Source organism: Pelodiscus sinensis, chromosome 19 (assembly GCF_052426305.1).
Source record: "Pelodiscus sinensis isolate ZL-2025 chromosome 19, ASM5242630v1, whole genome shotgun sequence".
In the NCBI taxonomy this organism is placed as follows: domain Eukaryota; kingdom Metazoa; phylum Chordata; order Testudines; family Trionychidae; genus Pelodiscus; species Pelodiscus sinensis.
In genome coordinates this window covers 14,890,706-14,910,096 of record NC_143070.1, presented here as the reverse complement: position 1 = coordinate 14,910,096, position 19,391 = coordinate 14,890,706, and the positions used below count along the sequence as shown (strand labels likewise).

The following is a 19,391-nucleotide window of genomic DNA, read 5'->3' as shown; positions in this document are numbered from 1 at the left end:
AGGCAAAAAGGGATAGCCTGGCCCCAAACGGGGGGCCAGGGTGGGAGACTGGTACGAAACCCTCAAAGAGCGCGTCAAAATTGCGGCTTGCCCTGATGGGAAGGGTCGTGGGGGCCTCCCCGCTGATTGTTTGCCCTGGGGCAATGACAGCAACCCTTAGGGCCCTGGGGGTGCGCAACTGCCCCGGAACCTCCACCGAAGGCCTGGGAGCGGCGCCTCCAGTAGTCCCCACGGGGGACCTGGGGCTGCACCCTCCTCTGTTGCCTATAGGGCAGCTGGCGATGCTGCGGGGCAGGCGTGTGGATGCCCAAGGACTTCAGAGTAGACCTTGTGTCCTTTAGCGTATGGAGCCTAGAGATGATGTGCTCCGAGAACAAAGTTTTGCCCTCAAAAGGCAAGTCCTGGATCGTATTTTGGACGTCAGGGGGAATCCCCGAGACTTGTAGCCAGGCTCCCCGACGCATAACAACGCCAGATGCCATAGTGCGGGCTGCTAAATCGACTGAGTCCAGGGACGCCTGGAGAGCGGTTCGGGCAATAACCTTTCCCTCTGAAGCAGTGGCTGTGAACTCCTGACGTTCCTCTGCTGGAAGCCTGTCCCTGAATTTCTCCACAGCTTGCCAGGTGTTGAAGGCACACCTGCTCAACACTGCCTGTTGGTTAGCGATGCGAAGTTGCACCGCACCTGTGGCATAAACCTTACGGCCCATTAAATCCAGCCGCTTAGGCTCCCTCGACTTTGGAGATGGGCCAGGCTGGGGAAGCCTTTCCTTTTGGGCCGCAGCCTGCACGACCAAGGATCCTGGGATGGGCTACGAGGAGTAACCCTGGGATGGGCTATGAGGAGTTACTCCACGAGGAGTAACGGTAGTTCGAACTAGGAAGCCTAGTTCGAACTACCTAGTTCGTGCCCCATGTAGCCATGCTGCACGGGGTTCGAACGAGTGGGGTTTTAAAAATGGCGGCGCCCCGCTTATGAAAATGAAGCCCGGGAAATTCAAATCCCGGGCTTCATTTGCAAATGCGGTATGTCTACATTACCCTGCTAGTTCGAACTAGCGGGGTAGTGTAGACATACCCAAGTTATTGCTGGCATACACGGTACTGGGGTTCGAACTAGCCGGCATTTAAAAATGGCGCCGGCCGGCTTCATGCAAATGAAGCCCGGGAAATTTAAATCCCGGGCTTCATTTGCAACTGGGGATGACTACATTACCCCCGCTAGTTCGAACTAGCGGGGTAGTGTAGACATACCCTAAGAGACTAGGAGAGATAGAGACGCTCCAACGACCGTCACGGCGGTAAGAAGGAACTGAGGTGGGGCAGTGCCGGCAGGGGTACTTATGCCCCGCCATGGCGGCACCACTCCAGGGGGCGCCCTGCCGGCGCTACGGGTACCGCTATGGAAAACGCTCCGGAAGACGCGATGCACACACCTACTTCGAATGGACATGAGCAACCACTCGAAGAAGAACATGTACTCCTGAAAAAAATGAGGTGTAAGGATTCTTTGAAAAAAGTTTTCTTTTTCCAAAAGAACCCTGTCTAGACTGCAGTTTCTTTTTTGAAATTTTTTTTCAAAAAAGCACGCTCACACAATTATGCAAATGAAGCATGAGATTTTAAATCCGCGCTTCATATGAATTTTCAATCGGCCTCGTTTATATTCCTCTTTCGAAAGAGGAATGTAGTTTATACATAGCCTAAGAGACTAGTGAAAAGACAAAGTTTAAAGACAACGTTTAGAGAATAGTAATAGAAATGCAGCCGTGTTAGTCTGGTCTAGCTGAAACAAATCAGAACTCAGAACTTTTGTTGACGGCGGTAAACCTCATTCTATGTCAACAGAAGGCGTTCTTGCATCTACACTGTCCTTTGTGTCTATACTGTCATGTCGACAAAGCGACTTGCTTTGTTGACAGAACTGGATGTTGACTAGATGCTCTTTGTCAACATAAGCTTTGTCAAAACTTCTGTAGACAAAAGCCTGTAGTCTAGACGTATCCTAGTAGTCTGAATTAAATTGGATGATGGCAATATTTTCAAACGTGGGGAATAGGAAAAACTGCTTGATTCCCCATCAGGGCAGGATATTTTGGAGTAAAACAGCAATTTGGATCTGTAGCGGGACACTCCCAACGGATCATATTGGAACCTCTTTTGATTGGTTACCACACAAAATTGGCCATTTCCAGAGTAGGTCACCCTCTCCATCTTACTTTTCCCTTTGGTCAGCCTCACCAGTGACACATTCTCTGACGATGTCAGCTTTGGGGTCATTAAGGGTACGTCTAGACTACAGGGTTTTGTCGACAGAAGTTTTGTCGACACATACTGTCGACAAAGCTTCTGTCGACAAAGAGCGTCTAGACTACATCCAGTTCTGTTGACAAAGCAAGCCGCTTTCTTGACATAACAGTGGACGCAAAGGACAGTGTAGATGCAATAATGCCTTCTATCGACAGAACTCTGTCGATAAAAGGCGTTATTCCTTGTAGAATGAGGTTTACATACGTCGACAAAACTACTGAGTTTTGTCGATGTTATGTTGACATAACTCAAAGGCAGTGTGGATGCAGGTATAGTTTTGTCGACAAAAGTGGACTTTTGTCGACAAAACCCTGTAGTCTAGACACACCCTATTGGAACAGACAGCTGCCAACTGCCTGTACATCTCGTTGTCTGGGTCATACACTGGTAATGAGACAGTGAATGAGACATACAAGGAGAAACACATGTGGATCACTTCTTTTCTGACTTTTGAAAACATCTGGACAATACCAACTCCACAATGGTTCATCTTTGATTAGGTCAGTGTTTCCCAATTGTATTTGGCCACGGAACTCTTTTCAGCTTGAAAGAATTTCAAGGAACCTCTAGGGTTGCTAGAATAAAATTTGTTGATGGGAAAAGGAAAAAAGACCCTCCACGCACCGCCACAAAAAGGCTCTTTCTCTTTAAAAGGGGGCGGGAGAGTACTGAGTTCTCACAGGACCCTTACTTTCACTTCGCGGAACCCGAGGATTCCACAGAGCACCAATTGGGAAACACGAGATTAGGTGAAATTAAAACGCTTTCGTTATTATATTGACAACACATTCTCCACATTCCTAGCAGATCACCTAAATACTGATCGTTGTTGAAAGCTGGGGTGTCCATCCAGTTCTGAAGCCACACTCAAATGGCCAAATAGCCACACTGGCCAAGCTAACTAGCCACACTCTACTGGCCAAATAGCCACACTGGCCAAGCTAACTAGCCACACTCTACTGGCCAAATAGCCACATGTGGCTATTGGCTAGCATGTTGGACACCCCGGGTTTAAAGCAACTGGAGGATTAATGATTTGTGTCTCATTAACCAGTTGGGTTATAGCATATTATAAACTATAAATTGCTCTTCCTATGACATTCCCTTGATTTCTGGTAACACTGGGTTAACTACCCGGTTCACTTCCTCTCGTAACACACGATCTTCATGTTTTTTCAATCCTTCCTTCCCAAGGGTGTGTTTAGACTACAGGGTTTTGTTGGCAAAAGTGGACTTTTGTCGACAAAACTATACCTGCGTCCACACTGCCTTTGAGTTATGTCGACATAATGTAGACAAAACTCAGCAGTTTTGTCGACATATGTAAACCTCATTCTACGAGGAATAACGCCTTTTATAGACAGAGTTCTGTCGACAGAAGGCATTATTGCATCTACACTGTCCTTTGCGTCCACACTGTTATGTCGACAAAGCAGCTTGCTTTGTCTACAGAACTGGATGTAGTCTAGACGCTCTTTGTCGACAGTAGCTTTGTCAACAGTATCTGTTGACAACTTCTGTCAACAAAACCCTGTAGACTAGACATACCCTAAAATTGCCTACATGCTTGGCTGGCAGGAGGGCTGTGGTTGCGACATGGCAGCTTAGCTTCTTGGATGCTGGGGAAGGCTAGAGACACAGCATAGCAGCCTGGATTCCCTAGCCATCAGGGAGGGCTGGGGACGCAGCATGGCGGTCCGGCATCTTAGCCGCCAGGGAGGGCTGGAGCCCGGGCCACAGCACAGCAGCCCCAGCCCTCCAGGTGGCCAGGAAGGATCGGGTTGGGGGTGAGTGGGTTTTGGCTCCAGGGGTGGGACTGAGGTTTGCTTTCCCCAGCTGGGCCTTCATCCACCACTGAGAGGTCATGAAGGGAACCGGAACAGATTCCTTTCGGCTCATGATCTCCCTCCCACGACACACTCCCCTCCCTGGGTAGGGGCATCAGGTTTGCTGCAGAACCATTTCCTCGGCGTGCTGCAGCTGGAGCTGCTGACATTGAGGTCGTCATTCAGGTAGGCACAGTCGGCTCCTCCTTGTATTTCAAACCTGCAAGCCAGAGGCAGTCAGAGCTAGAGTCAGCGTGTGCCAGGCACAGACCGGGGCAGACACCCCAGGAGAGGGAGGGGAGCTACCACACTCACAGCCCCTCAGGATCTCCCCCTCCCTACACTGCCCCAGACAGGAGGGGAGGTGAAAGCAGCCAGTGGGGCATTTCCATCAACTCCCACCCAATGCAGAGAAACAGACTCACCGATGGTCGAACTCGGTGCCATTGACCCATCTCCAGACCCCAACTGCGTCCTTCCGGAGGCCAATCCAGTGGTCCAGTCTGCCTGGGTAGGGCAGCAGGGAGTGCTTAGAAACCCAACAAAACCAGCTGTTAGCCCAACTCTGCTAACAGTATTAACCCTTCAGCCGACCAGGTCCTGGGGCTTTGGCACCTACTGGGTGAAGCAGGGATTGAGCAACAAGGTCACTGTCGGCCCAGTGGCCCCCTCTCAGGGCGCAGCAGGGCAGGGGGGAGAGGGAGCTGCAGGAGGGGGCAGACAGACCCCGCTACCAGGGCAGGGCAGTGGAGGGCAGGGAGCACAGGGCAGAATTGTCCCCACCCCAACCATGGGGGAACTCTGGGGCTTTGTGGAGCTGGGGAGCAAGGGTAAAAGTAACACATTTCATTCAAGCGCTGTCTCCGTGCAACCTCCACTTTGGGGAGGGGGGTCAGGGCAGGAAGTTGGGGAGGGGGCTAAGATAGGACCCTACCTAGCGCCTGCCCTAGGAAGATGCAGGACCAAGGACAACCCCCGGTCTCTCCTGCCACCCCAGCCTCCATCTGACCCCACCTTTTCCCACCCCTGCTCCATCCCCTCTTCCAAGTCCCTTTTCCTCATGCGACAGGGCCCGGGAGATTAGCAGGGGTGAGGGGAGGACTGGGACCGGCAACAGGGGATGCTCCACCCCTGAATTCACTGAGGTGCTAGGAAATAGCGTGACCTGGCCCCAGCCCAATGCGCTCCCCCCCAGCCCAGCTCCCAGGCACGTCCCTCAGGGGAGTGGAGCCGTCTGGGATGGCCCAGAACACGGGCATTACAGGCTGCAGCCAGAGCCCCAAGATGAGGGGGTGCAGGGTTCCAGTCCCTAAAGCCCCTTTCTTCATCAGGCCTTACTGCTGGGCCTGCAGCCGGCTCAGCCCCACACAGGGGGAGTTTCAAACTAGGACGCTGAGCAGTTGGAGGGTGGGGAAGGCTGGAGCCCCAGAACCAACCAGGATTTGGCTGGCAGAACCGCACCGACTCTGGCCCGCAGCCCGGGAGGCGCCTGGCTCCCCTCTGCCCTAGGGGGGCTGGGCCCAGCCTGACTCCAGCTCAGCCTGCGGTGCCGGCGATCGCCGGGCTTGGCACAAAGCGTCCGTGCGGCTCACCAGCTGCTGTAGACTCTCAATCGTGGCCAGGGAGGCAGCGTGTGAGGAGCAGTTCTTCTGGCTGTTGGTCCAGTTCCCTTCGGCCTTCGAAAAATAGTAGAATTTCCCCTGGATTCTGATCCAGTTCTCTGGGCACCCAGAAGTAGGGGGGCAGGGAGGAGGCTGTTTAGATCTTTCCACTTGGAAAATGAGAGAAAGAGAAAGAGAAAGAGAAAGAGAAAGAGAAAGAGAAAGAGAAAGAGATCATTCCCATCTCACAGCGGAGAACAAGCAGGCACGGGAGCACAGGGACTCTGAGAACAGATCAGATCCGTGGGTTACAGAGCTGCTCTCTGAGAGCCGCCAGTACCTGCTGCTTCATAGCAAATGGCCACACACACACTCTGATAGGCAGTGAGGGGACAGCCTGCCCCAGGGCACTCTGCCCCCCTCCATGCAGCCTCAAAGCAGAAAGGTTCACACAGAGGGGTGACTGGCGCGGAGGCACATGAGGGGAGGGGGCACAGACCACGTGACCCTCACCCAGACCAAGGAAGAGCCAAATCCCCTATACCCCAGATCCTGCCTCTCCCTCCACTTGCTCTGCCCTCTGCCCTCTCTTCCCCAAACTTGCCCCACTCCTTCCCTGCCCTTGCTCCGCCCTCTCCCTCACCCCCCAGCCGATGTGCCCAGGGGACTACCTGCCAAGGTTCTGGTGCCGGCAGTGGCAGTATGGCCTGTTCTGTTGCCAGAGTCGCATCACTCTGCTTTCCGCCCGTGAGTGCAGGGGCTGTTCTGCTCTGAGGGATGCCCCGGGAGAGCAGAGAGAGCTGGGGCTGTGTTGCTCCACTTCCCCTGCCACTGCTAGTGAGTGTGGTGTGTTGGGGGCTGATCTTTTTTGCTGTTCTCAGGTAGCCTCCCCCCGCTACCTCTCCCCGATGCCTAGGGACTTTGTCCCACCAGCTACTGGCTGGCCCCTTGTCCCTCCCGCCCATGGCATAGGGTTGCATTCACTCCAAATGCAACAGAAGATTAAGAGTGGTGCAGTAATTCAGCCAGTTCCACGGAGCGGCCACTAGGGGGAATCAGACCCCAACAAGCGGACGTGACCTGCTGGGCTTGCTGCTGCTGCTGGGCTTGCTGCTGCTGGATTTGCTTCCTAAGACCATTTAAACCTTAAATCAACTCGAATTCTTTGAGGGGGGCAACAAGCGTCTGGACAAGGGGGACTGGACTCGTCTTTGGCTGGAGGGAGGCCAAGTTGCCTCACTAGGGGTGTGCCTACAAAAGTGGATTCTGTCGATAGACGGTGTTATTGCATCTACACTGTCCTTTGCGTCTACACTAGAACTGGCTGTAGTCTAGACGCTCTTTGTCGACAGAAGCTTTGTTGACAGCCTCTGTCAACAAAGCCTCTGTCGACAAAAGCCTGTAGTCTAGATGTACCCTAGATGACGGCCAGACCATTTCGGGGGCCTAGGAAACCCAGCTCCTGAGCTGGCCTACCAGTGGGTAATGGGGGGTCTCTGGCCTATAGCCCAGCTAAGCCGCAGTCCAAATGTCCAGATCCTAGGCCAAAGCAAACCCCAAAAGCAGTTCAGGGGCTTGGGCCTGGAGTCAGGCTGAGCCTCAGCTTAGAAAAGCCGCACCCTTAGTCAGGGCGAGGCAACAAACAAATAGTTCCAAAGTGCAGGCCTGTCTGCAGCCTGGGGGGGAGGGGGAGTCGGGTCTCGGGGGGGGGAGAACCAGCCCCCCAAGGAAAGAGGTGGGGGGGACGCAGGCCCACCCACTCCACTGCGTCCCAGCCCATGGCCCTAACAGTGGCAGTGCGGGGTGCCACTGGGTCAGTGGGGATCCTGACCACAACACACAGACCAGCTGATGTCCTGATTCTGCTTTCTGTGCTGATCGGCCCCTTTCCACGGACACAGGCTTTGTCCCACTACCAATTTTCAGGAGGGTGGGCTCCTCAGCTACCCCCCACGCCTCTTGGTCCTTTAACATTTTAAATGTCTAATGTTTATCAACTTCTCATCCTAGATTCACCAATTAGTTGTTGGGACTTACTAATAGGACTCGCTGAGCCACGATGAGCCCTGCTCGCCAGCATGCGCAGATCACCTGAACTCGGCTCTTCCGGGTTGTAATCCCAGGGCAAGTAGATTACATAGATTGTCAAGCCCTGCTGCAGGCTGGGGGCGAGGGGTCGGGTCTCTTTGTTTGGAAGAAAGTCGACAAGCACAGGGGCTATGTCTACACTGGCATGATTTTCCAGAAATGCTTTTAACGGAAAAGTTTTCCGTTAAAAGCATTTTCGGAAAATCGCGTCTAGATTTGCAGGACGCATTTCCGCAAAAGCACTTTTTGCGGAAAAGCATCCGTGGCCAATCTAGACGTGGTTTTCCGCAAAAAAGCCCCGATCGCCATTTTCACGATCGGGGCTTTTTTGCGCAAAACAGTACTGTGCTGTTTACACTGGCCCTCTTGCGCAAATGATTTGCGCAAGAGGGCTTTTGCCCGAACGGGAGCAGCACAGTATTTCCGAAAGAACACTGACGATCTTACATGAGATCGTCAGTGTTCTTGCGGAAATTCAAGCGGCCAGTGTAGACAGCTGGCAAGTTTTTCCGCAAAAACCTATGATTTTGCGTAAAAACTTGCCAGTCTAGACACACCCAGGGGGATTATCCCCTCAGGGGAAATCTGCCCTCCAAAGGGAAGAGTGGTGGGGGGGGACGTAGGCCCACCTGCTTCACTGCGTCCTGGCCCAGGGCCCTAAAAGTGGCAGTACGGAATGCCACTGGGTCAGCGGAGATCCTGACCGCAACACGCCAACCAGTTGACCTCCATTTCCTCAACCAACCCAATGGCTGTCCCTAGGCCGCTTCCCACTTCCACCGTCTACCTACCTCAGCCTCTGGTCCTCAGGGGCTGGGTTGCTCTGGCCAAGCCCAGTAAGGGGTCTTAGAGAGAGTTTCCTTTTCAGGGTCAACAGGATCCCCACACTGACTCACTACAGGGATCCAGGTGATATAATGCATTTAAATCTCCAGAAAGCCTTCGACAAGGTCCCTCACCTAAAGCAAACTAAACTGTCATGTGGAAGGTCCTCTCGTGGATTGGTAAAAGTTAAGAGACAGGAAACAAAGAGTAGATATAAACGGTCAGTTTTCAGAATGGAGAGAGGTAACTAGTGAGGTCCCCCAAGGGTCTGTCCTGGAACCAATCCTAGTCAACATATTCATAAATTATCTGAAGAGATGGGTAAACAGTGAGGTGGCAAAATTTGTAGAGTTTCTTTACTTTGCAAACCTTTACCTTTATTTTCAGGTAGTAACTGAACAAGAAATCCAGGCTCTCTCTCTATTTTCTTGGTTTTGGCTACCCTTTGTATCAGCCATAACTTGGTTTATAAGAAGACTTTGAACCTGATAAAGCATTGAGATATCTTAAGGGGTTACATGTCGAATACCAAAAGCCAAAGCAACACTAGTTACCTCTGTCTGGCAAAAAGCGTCTTGTCACTTTTGCAACTTTGAATGAATTGGCTTTATTAAAAACCAAACCAAACCAAACCAAATCATCTGAAGCCTACAAAAAAGAGCTTTACAAACCTGCAAAACAGAAGTGTTTAAGGAGGTCTTAAAAATCTCACAGAGATGCATACATGCATACATTCTCCTTTATTTAATTTCCTTTACACTACTTTAATTATTTTTACACACCTGTGCATAGATTGCGCACATTTTATACATTTGGGCGGTCAAGTCTCAATAGAAACCCCTTCTGCTCTTTTAGCAAATTTAACTAAATTTAACTAACGTGTCCATAGTCAAATATTAAATCAGATTGTCTCTTTGCCTGGATTATTTACAGAGGTTCCCTTGGAAAAGGGCCCATTTTTCAAAAGGCTGCAAAGAAACCAAGAATTCTTTTCCTATCACGCTTTTCTTCTTTTTAGAATTTTTACAACAATCTGATGTCTCCATCCTCTCCATACTCTGCAGAGTTAACATCTCGCTCTTTTTCCTTAATATACTTGCTCATCTCCAAAAGGAAAAGTTCTTTCGTTCAGATGTTACCACTCCACATTTTATTTCAGGGATTTGAATTTCCAATGCCTGGACTTAACTGCTTTCCTTTACTCCTACCACTGTGCTCTCAGGACTCTGAACCTATTTTCCAATCTCGCTTGCTTTCCTGCCTGCTTGTCTGGACCTGATCCTGCTTTCCGTGCTCATCGGCCCCTTTCCACGGACACAGGCTTTGTCCCACTACCAATTTACAGGAGGGTGGGCTCCTCAGTTACCCCCCACGCCTCCTGGTCCTTTAACATTTTAAATGTCTAATGTTTATCAACTTCTCATCCTAGTTTAACCAATTAGTTGTTAAGACTTACTAATAGTTCTTAACCTCGCTAACAATATTTTCAGCACACAGTATGCAATACAAAAACTGCAAACCTGTACCACGGGCCAGGAAGAGGATCCTCAACCTGTCTCGATTCTTATCCTTGAAAGAATTTCACGGGATATCTTTCCGGGGCGAGAAGGCAAAACACCACATTTATTGCCATCGTAACATTATTCTGGTATATGCATATTCATACACACAAAGGCACACATATGCCCACACCCCATCATGGCTGTTGCTTAAAGTTCCACTGCAAAGCTTCTATTAGTACAAACTTTTAATCTTTCATCATATTTTCTTTATAGTACAGTCTGTATTCTAATTACTCCTAAGAGCAGCGGTGTGATCATGCTGAATCATAAGGATCCTTCTAATCTGTTTCTATGTTAATGTCAGATACAGACACATGCAGTGTCTGCCTGATGCATCTTTACACGGGCCTAGAAGACTGTTCCTCCCTGCTAACCAGAGAAGAGTGGCCGGCAGAGTTAAAGCTGCTTAACATTTATTCTCACACTACCCATTAAGTACATCAGACATTATAAAACTCTCTTGTCTACAAGCGCCCAGGAGCAGACAGTGGGGGGAGGGATAACTCAGTAGTTTGAGCATTGGCCTGCTAAACCCAGGGTTGTGACTTCAAGCCTTCAGGGGGCCATTTAGGGACCTAGGGCAAAAATCTGTAAGGGATAGTACTTAATCCTTCTGTGAAGGCAGGGGCCTGGACTAAATGACCTTTCAAGGTCCCTGCCAGCTCTAGAAAATAGGCATCACAAAAGCAGAAAATCCCAGAGACTGACTCTTCAGGGGGTGGGAACTTACCTCCCAGAGCTGCTGCTAAAGCAATTATGATGACCACCGCAGCCCCGATTACAGCTGCAGCTCCAAGGACACCTGGATGTTTCCATAGCACAGTTTGAGCCCCATTGTCTGGAAGATAAAACCCATCAGTGAGACCAGAACAGTTATCATTGTGCTCTGATCTTACCCACACATTCTGATTTCTAGTGATAGAGATGTAGCCGTGTTAGTCTGGGGTAGTTGAAGCAAAATGCAGGACAATGTAGCACTTTAAAGACTAACAAGATGGTTTATTAGATGATGAGCTTTCGTGGGCCAGACCCACTTCCTCAGATCAAATAGTGGAAGAAAATAGTCACAACCATATATACCAAAGGATACAATTAAAAAAATGAACAAATATGAAAAGGACAAATCACATTGCAGAACAGAAGGAGGATGCGGGGGGGTGGGAAGGGGGAGGAAGGAAGGTAAGTGTCTGTGAATTGCTGATATTAAAGGTAGGGAGAGTGGGATGTTTGTGAGTTAATGGTATTACAGGTGATAATTGGGGAAACTGTCTTGGTAATGGGTGAGAAAGTTCAAAGTCTTGTTAAGTCCCTGGTGGTAAGTGTCGAATTTTAACATGAATGACAGTTCAGAGGATTCCCTTTCAAGTGCAGATGTAAAAGGTCTTTGTAGCAGAATGCAGGTGGCTAAGTCATTTAGAGAGTGTCCTTTCTGGTTAAAGTGGCAAGAAACTGTTTTCTCTTTGTGATCTTGTCTGATATCTGTTTTGTGGGCATTAATCCTTTGGCGAAGTGTCTGAGATGTTTGTCCAATGTACATAGCAGACGGACACTTTCGGCACATGATAGCGTAGATTATATTTCTGGATGCGCAGGAATATGTGTTCTTGATCTTATAACTCACTTGGTTAGGTCCAATAATGGTATCAGCAGAATGAATATGTGGACAAAGCTGGCAACGGGGTTTGTTGCAAGGGAAGGTACCAGGGTTGGTATTAGTGTGGTATGTCCTGTGGTTGTTGGTAAGAATCATCTTGAGGTTAGGTGGTTGTCTATAGGAGATTATGGGTCTGTCTCCCAGAGCCTCTTTGAGTATGGTATCCTGTTCCAATATTGGCTGTAGTTTATTGATAATGTGTTGGACAGGTTTTAGTTGGGGGTTGTAGGTGATGACAAGTGGTGTTCTATTCTGATTTCTATAATTCTTCTATCCCTGCTCTCTACACAGCTATTAACACCCCACCCAGACTGTAAAAGAGACTCTCACTTACCTGTGAGTGGTTCACTGGCTCAGTGAAGGCTAGGCAGGATGCAAAGGACAATGAAGGAACTAGAAAAACTCTGACAAGAGACTGGCAGGCTGGGAAGGGGAGCGAGATGGGGAAAGATAAACAGTCTGCTGTGTCTACACTGGGCCACTTATTCCAGAAAAGCATCCGCTTTTCCGGAATAACTTGCCAGCTGTCTACACTGGCCGCCACTTGCTTTTCCGGAAAAGCAATCACGATCTACTGTAAAATTGTCAAAGTTTTTCCAGAAAAATTATGCTGCTCCCGTTCGGGCAAAAGTCCTTTTCCGGAAAAACTGTTCCGGAAAAGGACCAGTGTAGACAGCACAGTAATCTTTTCCGCAAAAAAGCCCCGATCACGAAAATGACTATCGGGGCTTTTTTGCAGAAAAGCGCGTCTACATTGGCCACGGACGCTTTTCCGGAAAAAGTGCTTTTCCGGAAAAGCATCTTGCCAATGTAGACGCGCTTTTTCCGGAAATACTTATAACGGAAAACTGTTCTGTTTTAAGCTTTTCCGGAAAAGGGTGCCAGTGTAGATGTAGCCCCCGTGTAATAACACATGGGACAGAAAAGGCAGCTGGAACTGTTTGTTGGTGAAGGTTTGGGCAGCCTCTGGTGTGGCGCTCTGGATGCACCTCTCCTCAGCTGCCTCTTCTGTTACCAGATTTGCCTGTTACTTTTGGGCATGCTCATTTATTAGGGTTATCCTTGGGAGGAGGGCAGTGTTATAATTCTATTAACGTGCTGCTTGTGTTATTTGTGTTCCCACAGGGGCTGTACTTCTCCCTTCTGCCAATTCCCTCTCTCCTGCAGGTTCTAGGTTCCCCAGGGCTGGGCTCTTCCTACACTAGAAGGAGAGGAACACACAGACACACCCACTACCACAGCAGTCTGAGAGGTGGGTTAATCAGCACTCAGCAGCTGACTCCTTATCTGTCCCTGGACTCAGCAGGTTGGTTGCACAGTAATGCCAAGTTGTGACCCCCTCCTGTGCCTTTGGACTCCATGGGCTGGTTTAACTGCAGTTTAAGTTGCCACCACCATAAGCCCCCAAGTTCAGCGCCGCCCTATCCCCACTCCCACACCACAACTACTCTGCAGCAAGCAAGGTCACAGGATTTTGGGGCACCATTGGGGCTGTAGCTTAGATTCAAGGAGCGTTGTTGCAGAGTGAATGGGGAACCCAACAACAGTCCTGGGGAGGGGAGAGAAAAAGAGGAAAGCAAGCATCTAAGCAATGAAAGTTGTTTCTAGGTAGTAACCGTACAAGGGGAGAGAAACACACACACCAGTTACAATATTAAATCTAACTTAAATCTGACTTTACAAACTCTGAGGCTGTGTCTACATTGGCATGATTTTGTGCAAAAGTGGCTGTTTTTGCACAAAAACATGCTGCCTGTCTACACTGGGCGGGGAGTTCTTGTGCAAGAACACTGACGTTCTAATGTGTGAAATCAGGGCTTATTGCGCAAGAACTATGATGCTCCCGCTCAGGAATTAGCCCTCTTCGCAACTGTTCTTGAGCAAGAGGCCAGTGTAGACAGGCAACATGAATTTCTTGCGCAAGAAAGCCGATGGCTAAAATGGCCATCGGAGCTTTCTTGAACAAAAGAGTGTCTACACTGGCACGGATGCTTCTGCGCAAAAGCGCATCTCTTGCACAAAAGCACAGGCCAGTGTAGACGCTCTCTTGCACAAATACTTTAACACAAAAACTCTGACCTTAGAAGTATTTGCATAAAATCTTGCCAATGTAGACCTAGCTTGAGGCTTTGCCTACACTGCCGGCTTTTGCCAGCAGAGAGAATGCAAATGAAGCGCTGATTAGTATTTTGCCATGTTTCACTTGCATAATCTATTCAAGCCGTTTTTGCACGAAAACAAGCAGTGTGAACATCCCAGAGAAGGAGAAGGATCTTGAGCAAAAAGGTTTTTTGCGCAAAAAGGAAACGTCTACACTGCTTGTTTTTGCAATCAATGGCTCGAATAGGTTATGCAAATGAAGCTTGGCAAAATGCTAATCAGCGCTTCATTTGCATACTCTCTGCCAGCAAAAGCCAGCAGTGTAGACGTAGCCTAACTGATCACATAAGGCAGGGTCAGGAGACTATACTGGGGAGAAGGGATCTCACCATTCTGTGAAGTTTAAACTGTTGGGGGTTCCCATGTGGCAATGGTAGCAATGGGTCCAGACTGTTGGAGACAGGCAGAGCAGAGCTCCCAGCAGATCAGTGAGAAAACGACAAAATCCCCGTAGAATTGATGCAGACCTTAGATCCAGATATCAGAACACGGTACTTGAGGGTGAGTCACGGTTGTTGTGGCGGAAATAACAAAGGTCCAAGAGGGACACCGGATTTGATCATGCTGGTGGGTGTGATTACATATAGCTGCAGTTCCTCTCTAAGTAATGGAGGCGTCAGTATTGGTTGGTCCCCACAGTGCAGAAGAAACCAGGACTATCTTGCACCTCCACGGGTTCAGGGGCATTCCAGATCTAGCACAAACCTTAGACAGCATCAGACTCCAGATACTTATGACCAGCAAGAGTAGACAGAGAAGTGTATATTTAGTCATGATCAGGTTATTTTTTTGTTGTTGTTTGGTTAAACTTCTCTGTGTGAAATCCATGTACTTCCTCGCATTCACTATATAGCTAAGCGGCATCCAGAGATACTATCTTTCTCGTTTTAATTTGTTTTTCTCAGTTACTCTGTAACACCTAGAAACTATATAAGCTTTATTAAGTATATACTTTTGTTTTGTTAATAAAATCACCTTTTTTAATGAGATAATTTGATTCTTGTGTCCTGAAAAGTAGCAGGAGGTCTGTGTATACATGCCTAGACTAAGAAATCAGCTATCAAAGGGTACCTCTAGACTACAGGCTTTTGTCGACAAAGCTTCTGCTGACAAAGAGAGTCTAGACTACATCCAGTTCTGTCGACAAAGCAAGACGCTTTGTTGACATGACAGTGTAGACACAAAGGACAGTGTAGATGAAATAACACCCTCTGTCGACAGAACTCTGCCGACAGAAGGCGTTATTCCTTGTAGAATGAAGCTTACCGCCGTCGACAAAACGTTATGTTGACAGAACTCAGCGGCAGTGTAGATGCAGGTATAGTTTTGTCAACAAAACCCTGTAGTCTAGACACACCCAAAGACTGCAGTTTGTTTTCTGTTTGTTTCTTTTTCAAGCTCTCTTGTGGTAATAGAGCTTGGGGTATCCCTCTGGAAGAAGTTCAAGTGCTTCTTCCTCGGTTTAAGAAAAAGGGGGTTATTGTTACTCTTAATGGTAGCAGCTATCTCCCAAGGGCAGGGAATCTGTGACCTTGGGGAGTTTTTGTAAGCAGAACCCTGTATATGAATAGTATTTAAGGTCACTGGTGGGCCCCTACCATCTGCACTTAGAGTGCCAGAGTGGGGAACAGCCTCAACACCTGTAAAGCCCCCTCATGCAACACAATAATTAAAGTTACAGTTGTTGGGAAATCATGCATTGTTATTTAGGGAACACAAGAAAGAAGGGTCAGAAAAAGAAATAAAGGCAGGAGAAGAGAAGGGGAAGCAATGTATTGCAAGCCCCCTGTTCAGTAATGAAATGAAATAAAATGAAATGAATGGAGATGCCTATCGCCTAGAACTCGAAGGGAGCTTGGAAAGGTCATTGAGTCCAGTCCCCTGCCTTCACAGCAGGACCAAGCACCATCCCTGACTGATTTTGCCCCAGGTCCCTAAATGGCCTCCTCAAAGACTGAACTCACAACCCTGGGTTTAGCAGGCCAATGCTCAAACCACTGAGTTTTCCCTCCCCACATGCAGTAATCACACATGCATGTGAGACTGACAAACAGCCTCTTGTGCTGGGGCACATACCTGAGAGATGAATGTGAGGCTCCCCTTAAAATCAACCCTAACCCCTCTAGGGCCCCAGGGAGAGGAGGCTATGGAACTTAGCGAGAAGGGAATGTGGGCTAGCATGCGATGGAAGTGGTACCTGTGAATCTGGCTGTCATATGAGTCTGCCATGCATGTTATCAGCTCCACCATGGCTGTCAAGACTTTCTTCTGTTCTTCACGTCACGTTCCCTGCTTGCTTTTCCATTCCCACGCTCCTGCAGCACTTAAATTGCTCCCTATCTTATTCAGGAGTGCTGACCAGCACCTGGTGACTAAGGGGTTAATTCTGTCTCTAGCCAGGTATCTGGTCAGCCAGTAATAATGCAGGTAGGAACTTCAAACTGGGGTAAAGGAGTCTTTATTTTTCCCTCCTTTGAAAAGCAGAGCAGTTTCTTCCAAGAAGAAAGGACATGGGAGATACTTCTGTCTCCAAGGATGCACTTCTGACAAGGTGTAAGTAGGAAAAACTTTAGCTAGTCTATCAGGATTGGTTGTTTTCCTGGTTTGGGAACTTGGAAATAATGTCTGAGCTGGTTAAGAGTTTGGTCTTTCTTTGTAACTAAGTTTTAACCCAGGGATTCCCAATGAGTATATCAACTGGTGGCTCTTCCCATGTAGCCACTTTACTATGCTTGCAACCGTAGTTTTGTTTTGATAATAAAAGGTTATTTCTTGTTCTAATTAACTGGTACTGGTCGATTTTTGTGTCCTTTGACTCAGTGCCTAATTCTAAGGGCAGAGTCCATTGTTGTCTGTAAATCCCCTCTGTTTTTTACCAAGTCCAAGTAAAAAGGAGGTTGGGGCAGGGGAAGAGTTTTACCTGAGGGAGGAGGTTTCTCAAGTGATCTCTTCCCTGTCTTTCGCTGGAAATTACTTGGGTGGTGGCAGCGGATTTCTCCAAAATCCGGGTATTAGGATTTTGAGGGGAAGTTTTTGTACCTGTAGAGACCAGGTCTTGGGATGCTTTTGTGGGCCCCCATTTCGGCATTTGTCGTGCCAGAGTGGAGAACAGCCTTGACACTCCCTGTCCAAGTGACAACTCTGTCCGGATAGGGAGACTTATTTCTGCACCTCCTGATTTCACCTGTCCGAGCCCCCCTCCCCCCTCCTCTGGTGTGGTCAATGGCAGCTCTGGCCAAGGCCAGGAGGACTTTGTGTGGACCACAGATGGGGGGGGGGAAGGGGAAAAGTGTAGCCGGCATCTCAGGAAGAGGTTCTGGAGGAGCCAGAAAAGGGGCGGCCGCCTGGGCTCCAGGTTCTCCCCCATGCACCGAGGGCCGGAGGCAGCTGCAGCCAGAGGGGCAGGCAGGGACCTGAGATCCGTGCACCTGCCTGTCAGCACCAGAACGCAGCTGGGCGGGCCCCAGCGCCACAGCGACCTCTAGCGGGCCCGGGCGGAACTGCAGCCCCGCGCCTGTAAGGTGCGTTTGTGCCAACGGGAAATTCTGCCCCCCACTCCCGCGCCGTGCAGGGAGCAGGAAACTGCCCCGCGGAGGGGGGGGGGGGGGGCGGGGGGGGGGGGCGAAACGGCGGCCACGCGGCCCTGCGGCAGCCGACCTGACACCACGCCCCGCCCGACCCTCGCCCTCGCTACCCACCGGCCATTGCGCGGCACCAAAAGCCGCTGAAGAGTCTTTGAATATCGCGCGCAGCTCTGGAGGGCTGGAGCGGAGCGCGCGGCTGCTACTGCTGCTGCCCGGGGCTGTGCCAGCTGGGGGGGGAAGGGCAAGCGAGGGAAGCGCCCGGCCGTGACGTCAGCATCTGGGTCCCGTGACGTGATCCCCTGCGCTCGCGCGCGCAGCCTCACCCTGCCCTGAGCGAAGCAAAGATGCGCAGCTCTGGCCCGGCTCGGCTTCGCCTTCCCGGGCAGGGACTCCCCCGCCTGGCCCCTCCCCCAGCGTAGGGGCGGGGTCTGAACGGGGGGGGGGGATGGCGAGGGGCCAGGACTAGGCTGGGTTTGGCCGGGGGCGGGGGGAGTCAAAGAGCCGCCACGTGCAAGGGGGCTTTGCTCCTCAGGGCCTGTCCTGCAGGGGGGGCGGCCAAAATATTTTGTGCTTGGGGTGGCAAAAAACCTAAAGGCCCTGTCTGCAAAACACCCCTGACTCCCAACGGGTCTGCATCCCACCCCCAGCTACTGAACGACTCCAGCCCCACCAGACGCCTTCGCGTGGTCCCAGTGCGATCCCTAAATAATTGCCAGCCAATTCTCCACGGAAAAACTTCAATCCAACTTCAGTGTCTCCATCATTCATTTACTGGCGTTAGCCCCTCCCCCCCAAATAAATTAAACCTGGACCTTCCAGATCCTTCCGTTTCCGTACGTCACGCTGCATGTCACGCTCACAGACATTTCCAGCCATACGCTATAGCGCCGCCGAATGCAGGTCTCTGTCACAGAGCCCCCCCTCTTCTAAACCCCACGTCCCCGACAAACTGCCAGTGTGTCCCCCACAGACAGACACTTCCCCACAGAATCATGGAACACTAGAACTGGAGGGGACCTCAAGAGCTCATTGAGTCCAGTCCCCTGCCCTCACAGCAGGAGCCTGCATTGACTCTCTAGACCAGGGGTGTCCAAACTTTTTTCAAAGAGGGCCAGATTTGATGAAGTGAACATGCATGAGGGCTGACCATTTTGCCTGACATTCTTTGAACCATTAAAATGAAATGCAAATTAACTATTTTATGCAAAGTTTATTGCAAATGGCATACTTTTCATTTCGTCACATGGATGACAAATCTAAACAGGTGTTAAACCACTCTGCCTTTCATATCTGAAGGCCAGATGAAAAAAAAATCCAGGAAGCTGAAATATATGTCAGGAACATTGTAAAGTACATTACATATTATTGGTAATAAAGGTTGTCTGTCAACTTTTAAGTTCAAAAAATATGAACAGGAACATAACACCAAGTATACATGTTGTGTCCAAATATATTTATAACTGATTTAGACCAACTGACATTAACTGAGATTTTACAATGTATTCATCTCAATACATATGGATTCGTTGGGGGCCATAAAAGATAGATATTGCCAAATTACCTGGGGGGCCGTATTAAACTGGAACACGGGCCGCAATTGGCCCCCGGGCCGGACTTTGGACATGCCTGCTCTAGACCATGCCTGACAGGTGTCTAGGTGTCTAGAGGTTGTGAAGATGAGGACTATAACAGGGTTCAAAATAGAGCTAGATAAATTCATGGAGGGTAGGTCCGTTAAGGGCTATTAGCTAGGATGGGTAAGGAATGGTGCCCCTAGCCCT

At 49.6% G+C, this 19,391-nt stretch overlaps 1 protein-coding gene across 2 annotated transcripts; it reads right to left on the bottom strand.

The window, feature by feature from the left end:
• Window positions 1-3,677: 3,677 nt before the first annotated feature.
• LOC102462874 (C-type lectin domain family 2 member B-like) lies at window positions 3,678-17,987 on the bottom strand. Of its 2 annotated transcripts, none has more exons than XM_089770609.1 (5): window positions 17,725-17,987; window positions 10,943-11,050; window positions 5,729-5,907; window positions 4,562-4,665; window positions 3,678-4,356 (listed from the first exon to the last, which is right to left on the bottom strand). In XM_089770609.1, exons 1-5 carry the CDS (start codon window positions 17,729-17,731, stop codon window positions 4,206-4,208), a joined length of 549 nt encoding a protein of 182 aa, XP_089626735.1. In that variant the 5' UTR covers window positions 17,732-17,987; the 3' UTR covers window positions 3,678-4,205. The 2 variants fall into 2 exon arrangements, with proteins under 2 accessions (XP_089626735.1, XP_089626734.1); XM_089770608.1 differs by lacking the exon at window positions 17,725-17,987 and adding an exon at window positions 16,224-17,607.
• Window positions 17,988-19,391: the final 1,404 nt, after the last annotated feature.

Bases quoted from the DNA above. Each gene is read 5' to 3' on its own strand.
- LOC102462874 (XM_089770608.1), bottom strand. The intron at 5,908-10,942 runs GTAAGTTCCCAC...TCATTTTCCAAG, and splicing joins TTTAGCAGCAGCTCTGGGAG to TGGAAAGATCTAAACAGCCT. The intron at 4,357-4,561 runs GTGAGTCTGTTT...TCTGGCTTGCAG, and splicing joins GGCACCGAGTTCGACCATCG to GTTTGAAATACAAGGAGGAG.